General features: G+C 55.8%; 1 protein-coding gene and 1 long non-coding RNA gene across 6 annotated transcripts; both read left to right on the top strand.

Annotated features, from left to right (window-relative positions):
- Positions 1 to 28: 28 nt before the first annotated feature.
- On the top strand, positions 29 to 4374 carry LOC102899358. Of its 3 annotated transcripts, none has more exons than XR_006591041.1 (4): positions 29 to 344; positions 480 to 593; positions 739 to 850; positions 1432 to 1619. It is a non-coding gene; the product is annotated as an uncharacterized LOC102899358 (long non-coding RNA). The 3 variants fall into 3 exon arrangements; XR_442164.5 differs by lacking the exon at positions 1432 to 1619 and adding an exon at positions 3589 to 4374 and having other exon boundaries at positions 35 to 344; XR_002739008.2 differs by lacking the exon at positions 1432 to 1619 and having other exon boundaries at positions 42 to 344; positions 739 to 933.
- Positions 4375 to 9053: 4679 nt separating this feature from the next.
- On the top strand, positions 9054 to 12771 carry LITAFD (LITAF domain containing). 3 transcript variants are annotated; one of them, XM_019820978.3, is made up of 4 exons: positions 9054 to 9487; positions 11126 to 11227; positions 12360 to 12488; positions 12633 to 12771. In XM_019820978.3, exons 1-4 carry the CDS (start codon positions 9376 to 9378, stop codon positions 12677 to 12679), a joined length of 390 nt encoding a protein of 129 aa, XP_019676537.3. In that variant the 5' UTR covers positions 9054 to 9375; the 3' UTR covers positions 12680 to 12771. The 3 variants fall into 3 exon arrangements, with proteins under 3 accessions (XP_019676537.3, XP_023102581.2, XP_019676536.3); XM_023246813.2 differs by having other exon boundaries at positions 12360 to 12504; positions 12675 to 12771; XM_019820977.3 differs by having other exon boundaries at positions 9103 to 9487; positions 12360 to 12504.
- The last annotated feature ends 122 nt before the right edge of the window (positions 12772 to 12893 follow it).

Genomic DNA, 12893 nt, shown 5'->3' with positions numbered 1-12893 from the left:
GGGAGCCGGGGCGCCCGACGGCCAGGGGGCGGGGCGCGCGGGGCCAGCCCCGACGGGACCTTTGTGTCCGCGCGCCGGACTGGCGGGAGCGCGGGTCGCCGGGCTCGGGGAGGGGACCGCGGCCCCTCGTCCCGCGGTGGAGCCGGGAGGATGCCCGCCCGTGCTGCACCTACGGTCGGAACATTCCCCTGAAAAGTGGAGGTCCCGTTCAGGTCCCTCCCCTAACAACCCGCGGCAGGTCCGGGCCCAGCGGACCTCTGCTCCAGAATCCGCAAGGCCCGCGGCGCCTCCGTTTCAGCGGAGAAAAAGAGCTCCAGGAACGATGAGAACGAATAAAAAGAGAGGTAGAACGGAAGGGAGGAAAAGAAAGGGGGAAAAAAAAGGGGGGAAACTGTTCATTTGTTCTCTTGTTCTTAATTTGCCTTCCCTCCTTGAGTCCTCTGTGTCTGCAGAAAATTGACAATACTGTCCTTTTACAGGAGAGGAAACTGAGGCATGGAGATAGGTGAGCACACCCCGTCCCCTGCCTGGCCACTGCAAGTCTCTGCAAGAGAAGCCCCTAAAAGCCAGCCCAGCCCTGGACCGTGGCTCAGGTTGGTGGAGGGGCAGGGAGGGAACCCCTTAACTGTCCTGGGCCTATAGTCCCAGGGCTGGAAGTGGCACTTGGGTCCCTGCTGAAGCCCACCAGCTCTGCTTGCCTCTCAATCTCTCCCTCTTTTCCCCTCCCCACGTGCAAAGACACCACTGAGGACACAGCAAGAATACAGCTGTCCCCAAGCCAGGAAGAGGGTCCTCCACCAGGAACCAAATCTCGGGCATTCTGAACTTGGACTTCCCAGGTTCCAAAAACGTGAGAAGTCACTTTCTGTTGCTTATGCCACCAGTCTGGTGTTTTGTTATGGCATCAGGAACAGCCTTTTCCTCCTCAACTAACCACAGAATTTTTTTAATTTTTATTTTTTTTAAGTTTATTTATTTTGAGAGAGAAACAACACCATTGGGGGAGGGGCAGAGAGAGAGAGAGAGAGAGAGAGAGAGAGAGAGAGAGGGAGAGAGAATCCCAAGCAGGCTCAGCACTGTCGGTGCAGAGCCTGATCCAGGGCTCGAACTCAAGAACGGGAGGTCATGACCTGAACCAAAAGCAAGCATTGGGTGCTTAACCAACTGAGTCCCCCGGGCACCCCAGCCTCTGAGAATCCCACACCTGAGTTTGGTGCAGTTCCCGTCTGCAGTCATTCACTGGGTATCATCGGTGCCAGGCCTCCCTTTGCGGTGCTGAGCATCCAGAGTAAAAAGTGCCCACCCAGTTCCCGCCCTGGAGGAGGTGCCTCCTCCAGAGGGATGGCAGGCAGGTTGATAAGGTAGGGTGTCGGGTGGTGGGCTGGATAAGCATCCCTGGCTCAGTGAGTGCCCTGCCCTTGGCCCTATCAGAGAAGACGGGTCCGTGGAGAAATTCTCTCTCCCAACTTGCCACGGCTTGAGCCTCCTGCAACCAGAGACATCAGCCCACTATCATGGCCCCATCTCATGGCACCAGCCTAGTGGCCAGACTTGAGCCAGCAACAGATGAGAAGATCTGGCCTAACTTTTCCACCCAATAAAGACCAATCATCCGTCCAGCCATGTGACAAATAGTTATTGCACATGAGCTCTGTTCTAAGCCCTAGACTAAACAAAACTCATGTTGGTCCTGTCCTGCCACCCCCTGTCCCCCAGAGGGTTACAGTCTAATTAGGGGAAGCAGATGTTAAACCAGTAACCACAATGGTATAAAGTCCCGCTGTATCCATAGCAGGGACAGCCATCATGCTGGAGAAGCCAGGAGAGTCTTCTCTGGAAAGTGCTGGTTGACCTGGGGTCTTCTGGAAGACCAGGAATTGAGTAGACAAAGGAAAGGACATTCCTGAGAAAGGTTAGCACACGTGCAAAGGCCCTGAGACAGGCCCTGAGACAGGGTGTGGTGGGGCTAGGACACGAGAAGCGACGTGGACGGAAGTGACATGGCCAGAGCCAGAGGGGGCTAAGTGGATGGGTCTCAATTACAGAGCTTCACTTTAAGAGTGACAGCAGCCTGGTAAGGTCTAAAAGCAGGGATGAGAGGGAGACTCCTCCCCCCAAAGTATAACTGTCCACCCATCTGCCCCCCATTCCTTCCCACCATGACTTGGACCTCTACTGTCTCACCAGAAGCAGTGGCCTCCTCCCCTGCCTCATGCCTCCCCTAATATCCGTGACCTCGCTTGTTTTCTGTGCAGCAGCCAGAGTGAGCTTTCAAAAGTATAAATCTGACTGTTGCTAAAAAAAAAAAAATTATTTCTGACCCTTGCTGAAATGGTAAGACGGACTTTGTTCAGCACTGTCGCGATAGGGACAGGGGCCCCTGCAGTGGGGTTTGCATTCAGGGAGAGAGATGGGGCTCACGTCCACATACAGGGAGGAGAAGATGTGTAGCCACAGAGCAGGGTCCGGGAGTGCAAGACTACTAGGAGGAAATAGCAGGGGGAAGGGGGGGCGGGGTCTGGCTAAGCTGGCCTGGCAGGATTCTTGCCGGTCACACATCCCCTGGGAGGAGGCAGGGGATGAGGAATTTGGTCAGACCTAGAGGGCAGGGAATGCTGGCTAAACCAACTTGTCAGCATTCTTGCCAAAACTGGACTCTTACAGGGACAGGGTGGGAAGCTCCAGCTTGTGCCCAGGCGAGCCGAAGGCTCAGAGGAGCCCAGCTGAAGTCTGGTCAGGGAGAGAGTCTCTGTCACCAGGTGGTCCTGCCCCTGCTCAAAACCCTTCAGTAACTCCCTGTTGCTCTTTTAACGAAACCCAGACTCATGTGCTGTAGCACTTCAGATTGACTTAACATAAGAAAACTCCAGTAAGGAGCATCACCAAGTTGGAGGCACATGTGTCATGGAAAAGACGACGGCAGGGGATACGTCTGGGGTGGATACAGCAGGTCTGGAGGCCCTAAGGATTGGGTGTCTCCACATGCTTCACCCCTCAGCGGGTCCCCTCTCTTGGCGCCTCGGTTTTTTCATCTGTAAAATGGGGACAATGTCAGCACGTCTCTCGATAAGGTTGCCGTGTTAAAGTGAGAGAGTGCATGAATGCTTAGGCACGTTGTGAGAATTATTTTTTTAATGTTTGTTTGTTTTTAAATGTTTATTTTGAGAGAGTGATAGCGAATGGGGGAGGGGCGGAGAGAGAGAGAGAATCAATCCCAAGCACTGTCAGCACAGAGCCTGATGTGAGGCTCAGACTCACAAACCAGGAGATAATCGCCTGAGCCGAAATCAAGATGCTTAACCAACTGAGCTACCCAGGCGTGCCTAAATGTTTGTTTATTTGAGAGAGAGTGAGAGAGTGCACACGAGTGGGGGAGGAGCAGAGAGAGAGGAGGAGAGAGAATCCCAAACAGGCTCCGAGCTGTCAGCGCAGAGCCCAACGTGGGGCTCAGTCTCATGAGCCACGAGGTCATGACCTGAGCCGGAATCAAGAGTCGGACGCTCAACCGACTGAGCCACCCCGGCGCCCCCAGAGAATTATTATGATTATTGTTACTTGCTTTTTAAAACACCACTTGCTTAAATCTAGGTGTCGCCCTTAGCAATGACAATAGCCACCCAGTTCTGCCCCCTACAATGTGCCAGGCACACTGGACACCTTCAGCTCTGAAGACCAGCACAGGCTGACTTCTGAAACCCTCGTCACAACCCAGAAGAACACGCTCTGGGGACGGGGAAATGAGGCTCAGATCAGCAATGCGACTTACCCAAGATCACGCAGCAGTACCTGGACAGGCCAAGATTTGGACATTGCTGTGTCACACCCCAAGGTGCTCATTCCCTAGGTGACTTAGACTGAAGTCCCCTCCCCAGGATGTGTCGCCCCAGTCTGCGTCCCCGAGAGGGGTCTCCCCGGGCTAGAGCAGGGATGGGAACTTGGGCTGTGGGAACACCAGCTCCTCCCTGCCTGGTGCTCTTTGTCTCTTTTGGGGCACTACTTTCTGGAGAGTCACTTCCCTGTCCTTGGTCTGCCTCCAGCCACTGCCCCTCTGTGCAGCAGCCCCAGGAGGTCTTATAACATGCATTGGATCTCAGCACTCCCTGCCCAAGCTCTGCTCACTCCACTGCGGCCTTAATGGGCCCCCCAGGGCCTTTGCACATGCTGTTCCCTCAGCTGGGAACTGTCTTACCCCACATCTTCCCATGCTGCCTCTTTCTAGTCATTATGCCTCAGAAGAGGTGCCCACCTCTGCCCACCCTGAACCAAGTGTGGTCCCGCTAAAATGTGAGCTTCCCAGGGCAGGTACCTTATCTGCGTCCCATGGTTTTTATGTCTGACTTATAGTAGGTGCTCAATAAACACGTTGAAGAAACAGGGGCAGCTGCCATGTGATGGGAGGGAACAAGATGTGTCCAGGATGAGGGGCCCGACAGATAACTCGATTTCCCCTTCTGTAAAATGGCACCAGGAGAGCCTAGAGTGGAGAAGGGGTTGGGTGGGGAGCCCAGGGAAGGGACTGAGCCCCTCAGGCAGCTCTTGAGGCTGAAAGCACGAGGTCCAAGTAGGCTGGCCAAGCCCGCGGGCTGAAGGAGGAAAAGACGGACCCAGGAGCCACCTGTGCGAACACCCCACACACCCGGATACCCAGGCCACGCACCCCTCCCACCTAGACACACACAGACACCCAGACATGACAAGTCCCACACACACAGCCCACCTGAGAGGCAGGGACGCACACACACAGAGACGTCCACGTGCAAGCCTGCACCACACACACCCTGTGCCGATGAGCACACCCCCTGACCACACAAGACCCACAGCACAGCTACGCCAGCACCCCCCACCACCCCAACACAAGTCCGCACGGATGGAAGGGTGCGGAACCACAGCTCCCAGGGCTCTTCTCCATCTAGAAAGTCCCCCTCTCCTCCTCCAGGCAGGCCTCGGGGGGGGGGGGGGGGGCTCTGTCCCAGAGTTCTGAGGACAGGGGATGGGTGGCAGCCACCAGGGAAGAAGTAACCGTGTCACTCCCTCATCTGGGTCCCCACTGATCAGTGAGAGGACCTTCCTGGGTGCCCAGGGCACAAGAACCACCCCCCTCCTGCCGCTTTCCTTTCCTCGCCCAAGTAGGGAACGGGGCTTGGGGTGCACCCCACCTCACACTCTTCCAGCCCCCAGCTCACCACAGCCTGGGCGGAAGAGGGCGGCAGGGAAGTGGCACAGCTGGAAAGTCAGCCCAGAGAGGTTAGGGGGTGCCCCAGTTTGACCCAGCAAGTCCCCGCCCAGGGCTGCAGGCTCCCCACCACCCAACAGATGGAGTCAGGGGGAGCTCCAGGGAAAGCCCCGCCCCACACTTGCACAAGAATGACAGTTAGAACTCATTCCTCCAGATTCCTTTCTTGTCACCTCATCACCTCGGAGCCCTTCTGGGAAGAGAGGCTGGGCAGGAAGCAGATGGGGGGAGTCCCATTGCCTGTTTCCTTTAAGCAGCCCCAGCTGCAAAGCCTTATTGCTCAAGAAGATAGCATAGCCCAGAGAGGGGGAGTGAGATGCCCAGGGTCACACAGCGGGGGAGGACCTCAGTGGAGGCAGGGGGTGGGGCTCCCTGGACCCTCAGCTGCCAAAACTCCAGGCTCATATGTTCCTAGGATGGCCTGCCTCCCACCTTGGCTTTTATGACTCTGCTGATTTAATGTATTATTGTCTTGCTTACTAATATTACTAATTGCTAACTCATTGCAAGCTTTCAATATGCCAGGCACAGAGCTAAGGACTTCACACAGATTTCTTTCATTCGTTCATTTTTCCTGCAACAAATCTCGATTAAGCATCTACTGTGTCCCAGGCACTGTGGTAGGCTCTCGGGGACACATGTGAACAAAACTGATGAGGTCTGGGCTCTCACAGAGCTGACATTTTAGGAGCAAAACACAATAATCAAGTAAACTAATACACGAACCTGTTAATTCCAGACAGAGGTAACTGTCGTCAAAATCGAACCATGTTGGGGTGCCTGGGTGGCTCAGTCAGCTAAGCGTCCGACTTCAGCTCAGGTCATGATCTCACAGTTCGTGAGTTCGAGCCCCGCGTCGGGCTCTGTGCTGACAGCTCAGAGCCTGGAGCCTGTTTCAGATTCTGTGTCTCCCTCTCTCTGACCCTCCCCCGTTCATGTTCTCTCTCTGTCTCAAAAGTAAATAAACGCTGGGGCACCTGGGTGGCTCAGTCGGTTAAGCGTCCGACTTCGGCTCAGGTCAAGATCTTGCGGTCCGTGAGTTCGAGCCCCGCGTCGGGCTCTGGGCTGATGGCTCAGAGCCTGGAGCCTGCTTCACATTCTGTGTCTCCCTCTCTCTCTGCCCCTCCCCTGTTCATGCTCTCTCTCTCTGTCTCAAAAGTAAATAAACGTTATAAAACATTTTTTTAAATAAAAATAAAAAATAAAATAAAAGTAACTGATTAAAATAAATAAATAAAAGTTGAACCAGGTGGTTATGGTAGAGGGTGGCTGGGTGCTCTGGCAGGGGTCCACAGCAGCCTTCCATGAGGAACGGCTTGTGAACTGAGAGTTTGATGATGTTGATGAGCCATGGGGTAGCTCATGGGAAGAGCATTGGGGGGTGGGGGGGGCAGGAAGGGCAAGCACAAATGCCCCGGGGCAGGATGGAACAGAACAGAAAGTAGGCATGCACCAGGGATCAGCCAACAAGGTAAAAAAACTGTCTCATGAAATTTCCCGAACTCTCTTGGCAGCAAGGGTTATCATCACACCCACTTTGCAGAGAGGTGCAGATGCCTGCCTGGGGTCACACAACGGCGAGTGACAGAGCCCACACTTTAACCACTTCCTCTCCTATGGCAGCCCTCATTTTGGAGATGCAAAGTTTGGAACCAGACAAACAACACCAGTTGTCCGAGAGCCCTGAGTCTAGTGGAGAAGTGATCCCCACAGAGAGGTTCCCGAGGAGCCCAGCCAGGCCTCCGGGCTCCCCTGTGGGACCCTGTGTATCCGTGCCAGAGACTGGGGTCTATGCCAGCTCCACCACAGCCTTCTGTGTGGCCTCGGCTGGCCTCAGGCCCTCTCTCATGCTCGTCTCTCTTTCCAGCCTGGTCTGGACAGGAGCCCGCGGCACCAGAGCAGCCTCAGGGGCACCCCACAAGCCCCAAATCCTAGCCCCGGAGATCCAGAGGGAGGAAGCCAGGCTGACTCGTGCAACCTGGTGCTGCCCCCTGGTGGCGGTGGTCGCAATTTCCCCCCCACCCCCTGGAGAGCACTGCCCCTCAGCTGCCTCGCTGATTGACCCTCAAGAGGGCCCCAGCCCGGATCCCAACCCTGCCGTGAGGGGCACCGCCACCCTCAAAATTCCCAGAGAACGAGGCTGTCCCCAACCCCATCCGGAGATGTGTAACCTCAACTCTATACACAGACTCTGTTTCTTGGGGTGGACTATCCGGAGGATTTTAAGTCACGCGGGGTGGGCTGGGTGACTAGAGCGCACAGCTCGTTCATTCGTTCGTTCATTCGTTCGTTCATTCGCACATTCAACCTATATTAATTGAGCACCTTCTGCGTGCCGGGTGCTGGGGGATGCAGCAAACATCAAATCTCAGACGCCAATACATACAGGGGTGTGGACAGGCTCCGGGACGTGCCCCCGACCCCGCCCCGGAGCACAGGAGAGGTGACGGTGGGCTGTCACCAAGTGGAGGCAAAGGAGACCAGGCACCTGGGCAGGTGGCCCAGGAACTGGAGGTTTCAAGAATCTCGGGTCACGATCTCACCATTTGTGAGTCTGAGCCCCGCGTCCGGCTCTGTGCTGACAGTTCAGAGCCTGGGACCTGCTTTGGATTCTGTGTCCCCCTCTCGCTCTGCCCCTCCCCAGCTTGCGCGCTCTCTCTCTCTCTCTCTCTCTCTCTCTCTCTCTCTCTCTCTCTCAAAAATAAACATAAAATAAAATAAAATAAAATAAAATAAAATAAAATAAAATAGAAAATACAGTAAAATAAAGTAGAATAAAGTAGTTGGAGTTCTTTTACAGTCTGGATACCTGTACTGCAAATACTGTCTTCCTGCCTGTGGCTAAGCATTTTTTCTTCCCCTTTTGAAGAGCCGGTGCTTTGATGAAGCGGGTCTTTCAAGTTTTCCCTTTATGGCTTGTGCTCTGTGTCCCGTGGAAGAAGTCTTGATATATAGTCACATTTGTTTGTTTTCCGTTGCTTTCCGTTTTTCGGTGTTGCTTTTTTCTTTTGCATGTGCTTCCTTTTACACTAGTAACAATAATGATATGGTTCCAAAGTCAAACCTATAAAGCAAGGCTTATTTAAAGAGAAAGTGCTTCCACCCCATCTCCCTCAATAACAACCTTTAGTTTTTAAAAAAATTGTTCTGGGGCACCTGGGTGGCTCAGTCCGTTAAGAATCCAACTTTGGCTCAGGTCATGATCTCGCAGTTCATGAGTTTGAGCCCCGCGTCGGGCTCTGTGCTGACAGCTCGGAGCCTGGAGCCTGCTTCAGATTCTGCGCCTCCTCTCTCTGCCCTTCCCCCGCTAGCTCTGTCTCTGTCTCTCAAAAATAAACATTAAACAAACAAACAAAAAAGAATCGGGGTGCCTGCATGGCTCAGTTGGTTAAGTGTCCAACTTCGGCACAGGTCATGAACTCGTGGTTTGTATGTTTGAACCCCATGTCAGGCCCTGTGCTGACAGCTCAGAGCCTGGAGCCTCCTTCAGATTCTGTGTCTCCTTCTGTCTCTGCCCCTCCTCTGCTCACACTCTGTCTCTTATTCTCTCAAAAATAAATAAACATTAAGAAAAATTTTTTTCAAAGAATTTAAAAAATTGCTCCTTCACTTCATCTTGGAAATTATATACATCCTTTCCCATTTCTTTTTTTTTAATGCTTATTTATTTTTGAGAAAGAGAGCACGAGCAGGGGAGGGGCAGAGAGAGAGGGAGACACAGAATCCGAAGCGGGCTCCAGGCTCTGAGCTGTCAGCACAGAGCCCGACGCGGGGCTTGACCTCAACAATTGGGATATCGTGACCTGAGCCGAAGTCGGACGCTTAACGGACTGAGCCACCAGGTGCAGCCCAGCCTAGATTCATATTTTTAAGGCTCCAGATTGGTCCCCACACCCCTGCCCTCAAGAACCCAGGGCTGGTTTCAGCTCAACCCGAGAAGGACAGTGGGAGAAGGGTTGCCTCCAAAGGATCCTCAGGCGGGGCCACGGGAGAACCCCCCTCCTCCTGCAGGGAGGGCATACAGAGCCCACGCCTCTGGCCCCTGTGAGGATGCACATCACAATGGCTGTTCCACCTGAGCCAGCCCTGGGAGAGGCACCAGGCAGGCAGGCACTCTGGCCCAAGGGCACCCAGGCCTCGCCATGGGGACTCCAGATATGCGCTCCGCTGCTCAGAGCTTGGAACCCGCCGCTGCTGGGATACCGTTGCTAGAACAAAACACGTCCCGGACACCAAGATGGAACCATCCCCAGGGTGAGAGGTCCCCCCCCCCCCGCCGCCATCCCGGTGACCAGTTGACTTTGGCGCCCATGGGAAGCAGGAGAGGAGACTGGGGGTCCCCTTGCCTAGTTGGGGGCTGAATCCAGTACTCCACCGGCACATCCTGCTGTCCCCCACCAACTCGGGGACCGTGTGACCCAATGGGGACAAATCGGGGCCTCCCGACATCCTGTGCCCTCTCTTAAAGTGTTAAAAAGAAGCCAAGAAAGAAGCCGAATGACTCTCTGGTATCAGGTGCGGCCTGTCCCTCCCATCCCCTGCCCCACCCCCGTGGCCGGACACAACCCAGACTGGATGGGGCGGCAGGGTGGGGGGGTCCCGGCTCTGCTGATGAGGTTTGGGCTAAGTCACCAATCTCTCTGGATCCGTTTTCCGTCTGGAAAGCGGCTGAGAGGATTAAGGGATGGCCGGTGTAGGGCTGACGGCTGCTAACTCAGCTGGGTCAGGTGAGTGTCAACCAGGCAGCGGGCAGCCCCAGGCTGCATACTTCTTTTCTGGCCTTGAGTTTCCTCACCTGTAAAATGGGTACTAAGACCAGCCTCAGGTGGGACACCTGGGGGTACCGGATGGGTATGAAATCTCTTCCTGTTCCCAAGAGTCTAGACTTGAGGGCAAAAAACGGAGAGCGGCTTCCTCTTTCCTGGCCACCCCCATTGTGGGAAGAGGCACAGGGTGGGGGTGGGGGATCCCAGGCAGCTCCGATTATGCCCACGAGGCCCCTCACCTGGGAGGGGCAGGTCCCCATGGTTCCCCATAGAGACACATGTGGATCCCCATCCGTTGACCACACAGTCATTACGATTATGGGGCTCTCATCCGCCCACCTCCCGGACCACACACTGGGTTTCCAGATCCCAGAATTCCCTGTCCAGACAGCCTTGCACCTGACTCCAGGGCTGGCATAGGGCTCACCACTGGGAGCTGGGAGGGGTGGGGGGGGGGCAAGCTGCACATCCACACGGCATGACAGTCCCCTTGTGGGGCAGGAGGGAACGAAGGCTGGGAGGAATGCGAGGGGGCTGTGGCCCCAACTGTCCTTCTGGGATGGAGCAAATGAAACGCTGCCACTCTTGGAGCCTTGGAGCTCCTTCCTCCTTGGGAGGTGGGCATCCTCAATTCACATACCTGCTTGCTGGGGGACCTCAGGCAAGTTGGTTAACCTCTCTGAGCCTAGTGTCCACATCTGCAAAATTGGAGTAATACCACACGGTTACGTCCCTAGTGTTTTCGCTAGAATCCATGGAGCCAGGTGTGTAAAACGTCTGGCACACAGTTTGACACGTAAACAACAAATGCTCGATGTTTTGTTTCTTTTAAAGAGATCATGGGCCCCGTGCTCTTTTTATGTCCTGTTTCCTGGTACTGCCTCCCGGAAGATCTTTCATTCTAGGACATGAGGACACAGTTGGGGTCCAAAATGTCTGTGTTCAAACCTCAGCTGCTCCATCTACGCTATGCAAGCCTTGGCATTCGTTCCTCCAGGCCTCGGCTTTCCCTCCTGTAAAATGGGTGATACCCTCAGGCTGGCAGGCTGGCCACCTTGTCAGCTCAGCGCCTGGCAAGTGGCGGGACTTTGGGTCTGAGGCTGTGTTTCCTTCCTCTCTCCCGAAGAGCCTCCTCGTCCTCGTCCCCCTCCTCCTCCTGGTCCTTGGCCTCCAAGAGTTCAAGGGCCTTCTCCAATATATGTCCAAGGCCCCCCGGCCATTCACCCGGGTGAGTACCTCTGTTCCTTCCCCTTCGGTTTTCCTGGGCTCAGGCTGCCCTGCCCCACTCTTCGAGACTCTGCCCCAACAGCACCTCCTCTGAAAGTCCTTCTCCGCTGCCCCCCGGGAGCCGTGTGACCCCCCAGGGCTGGCCGTAGCCCCTCCTCTCCAACATGAATGAGTGGCGCAGGGGCTGGTCTGCAGTGGGCGCTCAGGGCAGGCTTATGGGGCAAACCTCCTGGACTCCGCAGTGCGAGCCCCCGGCCGCAGCCAGAGAAGCGGAAGGTGGCCCCTGCCCAGGGTAGGGCCTGGGCTTCAGGGGGTTTTTACACAAGCCCGTTAAGGAATGCAGAATACTCGAGAAAGGTCTCAAAGGGTCAGGAGCTGCAGGGTTGTTCTGCACATTCCCAGTGGGCAGAATGGAAAGGCCCGTAGGGACACCCATTCTAGCCACAGCGCTTTCCTTAGCTCTGTTCCAAACCGGGGATTCTGCATCCCGCACATCGGGTCTCCGTCCATTCCAAATCCCAGCACCCCTCACCCACCCGGGACCCCAGAGCCCTAAGCCCCTCCTCACCGCTGCAGACCAGACCCTGAGCCTTTGGCCAGGACACTAAAGCTCACGGGAATTGTTTTCTTAACCACAAACTCAGCCACCACCCAAGCCCCCCTTTCTCCGCACACCCGAGACTGCGGACGTGGTTGCAGGGCTTAAATAGCTAAACACATTTTTTGGCCCCGCTGTGCAAACGCGAGAGGACGACACAAGAACGCCAGCAGGTAGATTCTGGATTGTATCGTCTTCACCAGGGCATCAAAGCTTTTGACTGAGAGCATCCAACAGACGCCCCTTAAAGGGGCTCGATGAGTATGCTATCCTGGGTAGCTCACTGAGCTGAAGGGGCCCAGTTTAAACCTAGAGATGCTTCCAAATTCCCTGGGTCTCTCCTGACCAGCGAGAGGCCCCTGAGCCCTGCAGGCCAGCAGGAGCAGGGGTGGGGGAAACGGGGTAGGGAGAGGGAGCTGGAGCCCACCCTGGGGTCTTGGGCGTGCAGGGGAGCACGGAGAGGCTGCAGGAGTGCCAGGAGAGGGCCACGGTCTGAGCTGCGCCGCGCCCCCGGCCCCCCACCCCCCGCCCCCAGCTCTGTTCACCAGAATGCCTAGGATGGGCCCTGCCATCCCGGTACAGTCCATATGCCACTACTGTGGGAACCGCATCATAACAGTGACCACCCCGGTCCCAGGGGTTCTCACCTGGCTGCTGTGTACAGGTCTTTTTGTGTTTGGGTGAGTGGCCTCCTGTGGGGGGGGGGGGGGGGGGCTGGGCATCAGCGGGGCGGGGCCTGCTGGGCTTGGGGGGATGGGGCGCGGGGAGGGGGCCTCTGGCCCACACCCCGCTGCTCCTGAGGCTGCAGGTGCTTCCTGGGCTGCTGCTTCCTCCCCTTCTGTATGGACAGCTTGATGGACGTGAAGCACACGTGCCCCGTGTGCCACCAAGAGCTCTTCTGCTACCACCGCCTGTGAAGGTCCACCAAATAAACGTCCACCGAGTGACTTCTGCCTGCTCGCGTCTGTCCTGCTGGGGTCCCTCCTGTCCCAGGGAGGGGGTGAAGGCGCCTGCCCTCTGTCCTCCTGGAACAGCTAGGGGGCTGGGTCAGCATTGGACAAATGAATGA

Source organism: Felis catus, chromosome E3 (assembly GCF_018350175.1).
Source record: "Felis catus isolate Fca126 chromosome E3, F.catus_Fca126_mat1.0, whole genome shotgun sequence".
Lineage (NCBI taxonomy): Eukaryota > Metazoa > Chordata > Mammalia > Carnivora > Felidae > Felis > Felis catus.
This window is presented reverse-complemented; position numbering and strand designations above follow the sequence as displayed.

Coding starts and splice junctions, on each gene's coding strand:
- LITAFD (XM_019820977.3), top strand. CDS start 9,376: ATGGGGACTCCAGATATGCGCTCCGCTGCTCAGAGCTTGGAACCCGCC. Junction 9,488..11,125: donor AAGATGGAACCATCCCCAGG/GTGAGAGGTCCC, acceptor TCTCTCCCGAAG/AGCCTCCTCGTCCTCGTCCC. Junction 12,505..12,632: donor ACAGGTCTTTTTGTGTTTGG/GTGAGTGGCCTC, acceptor CTGAGGCTGCAG/GTGCTTCCTGGGCTGCTGCT.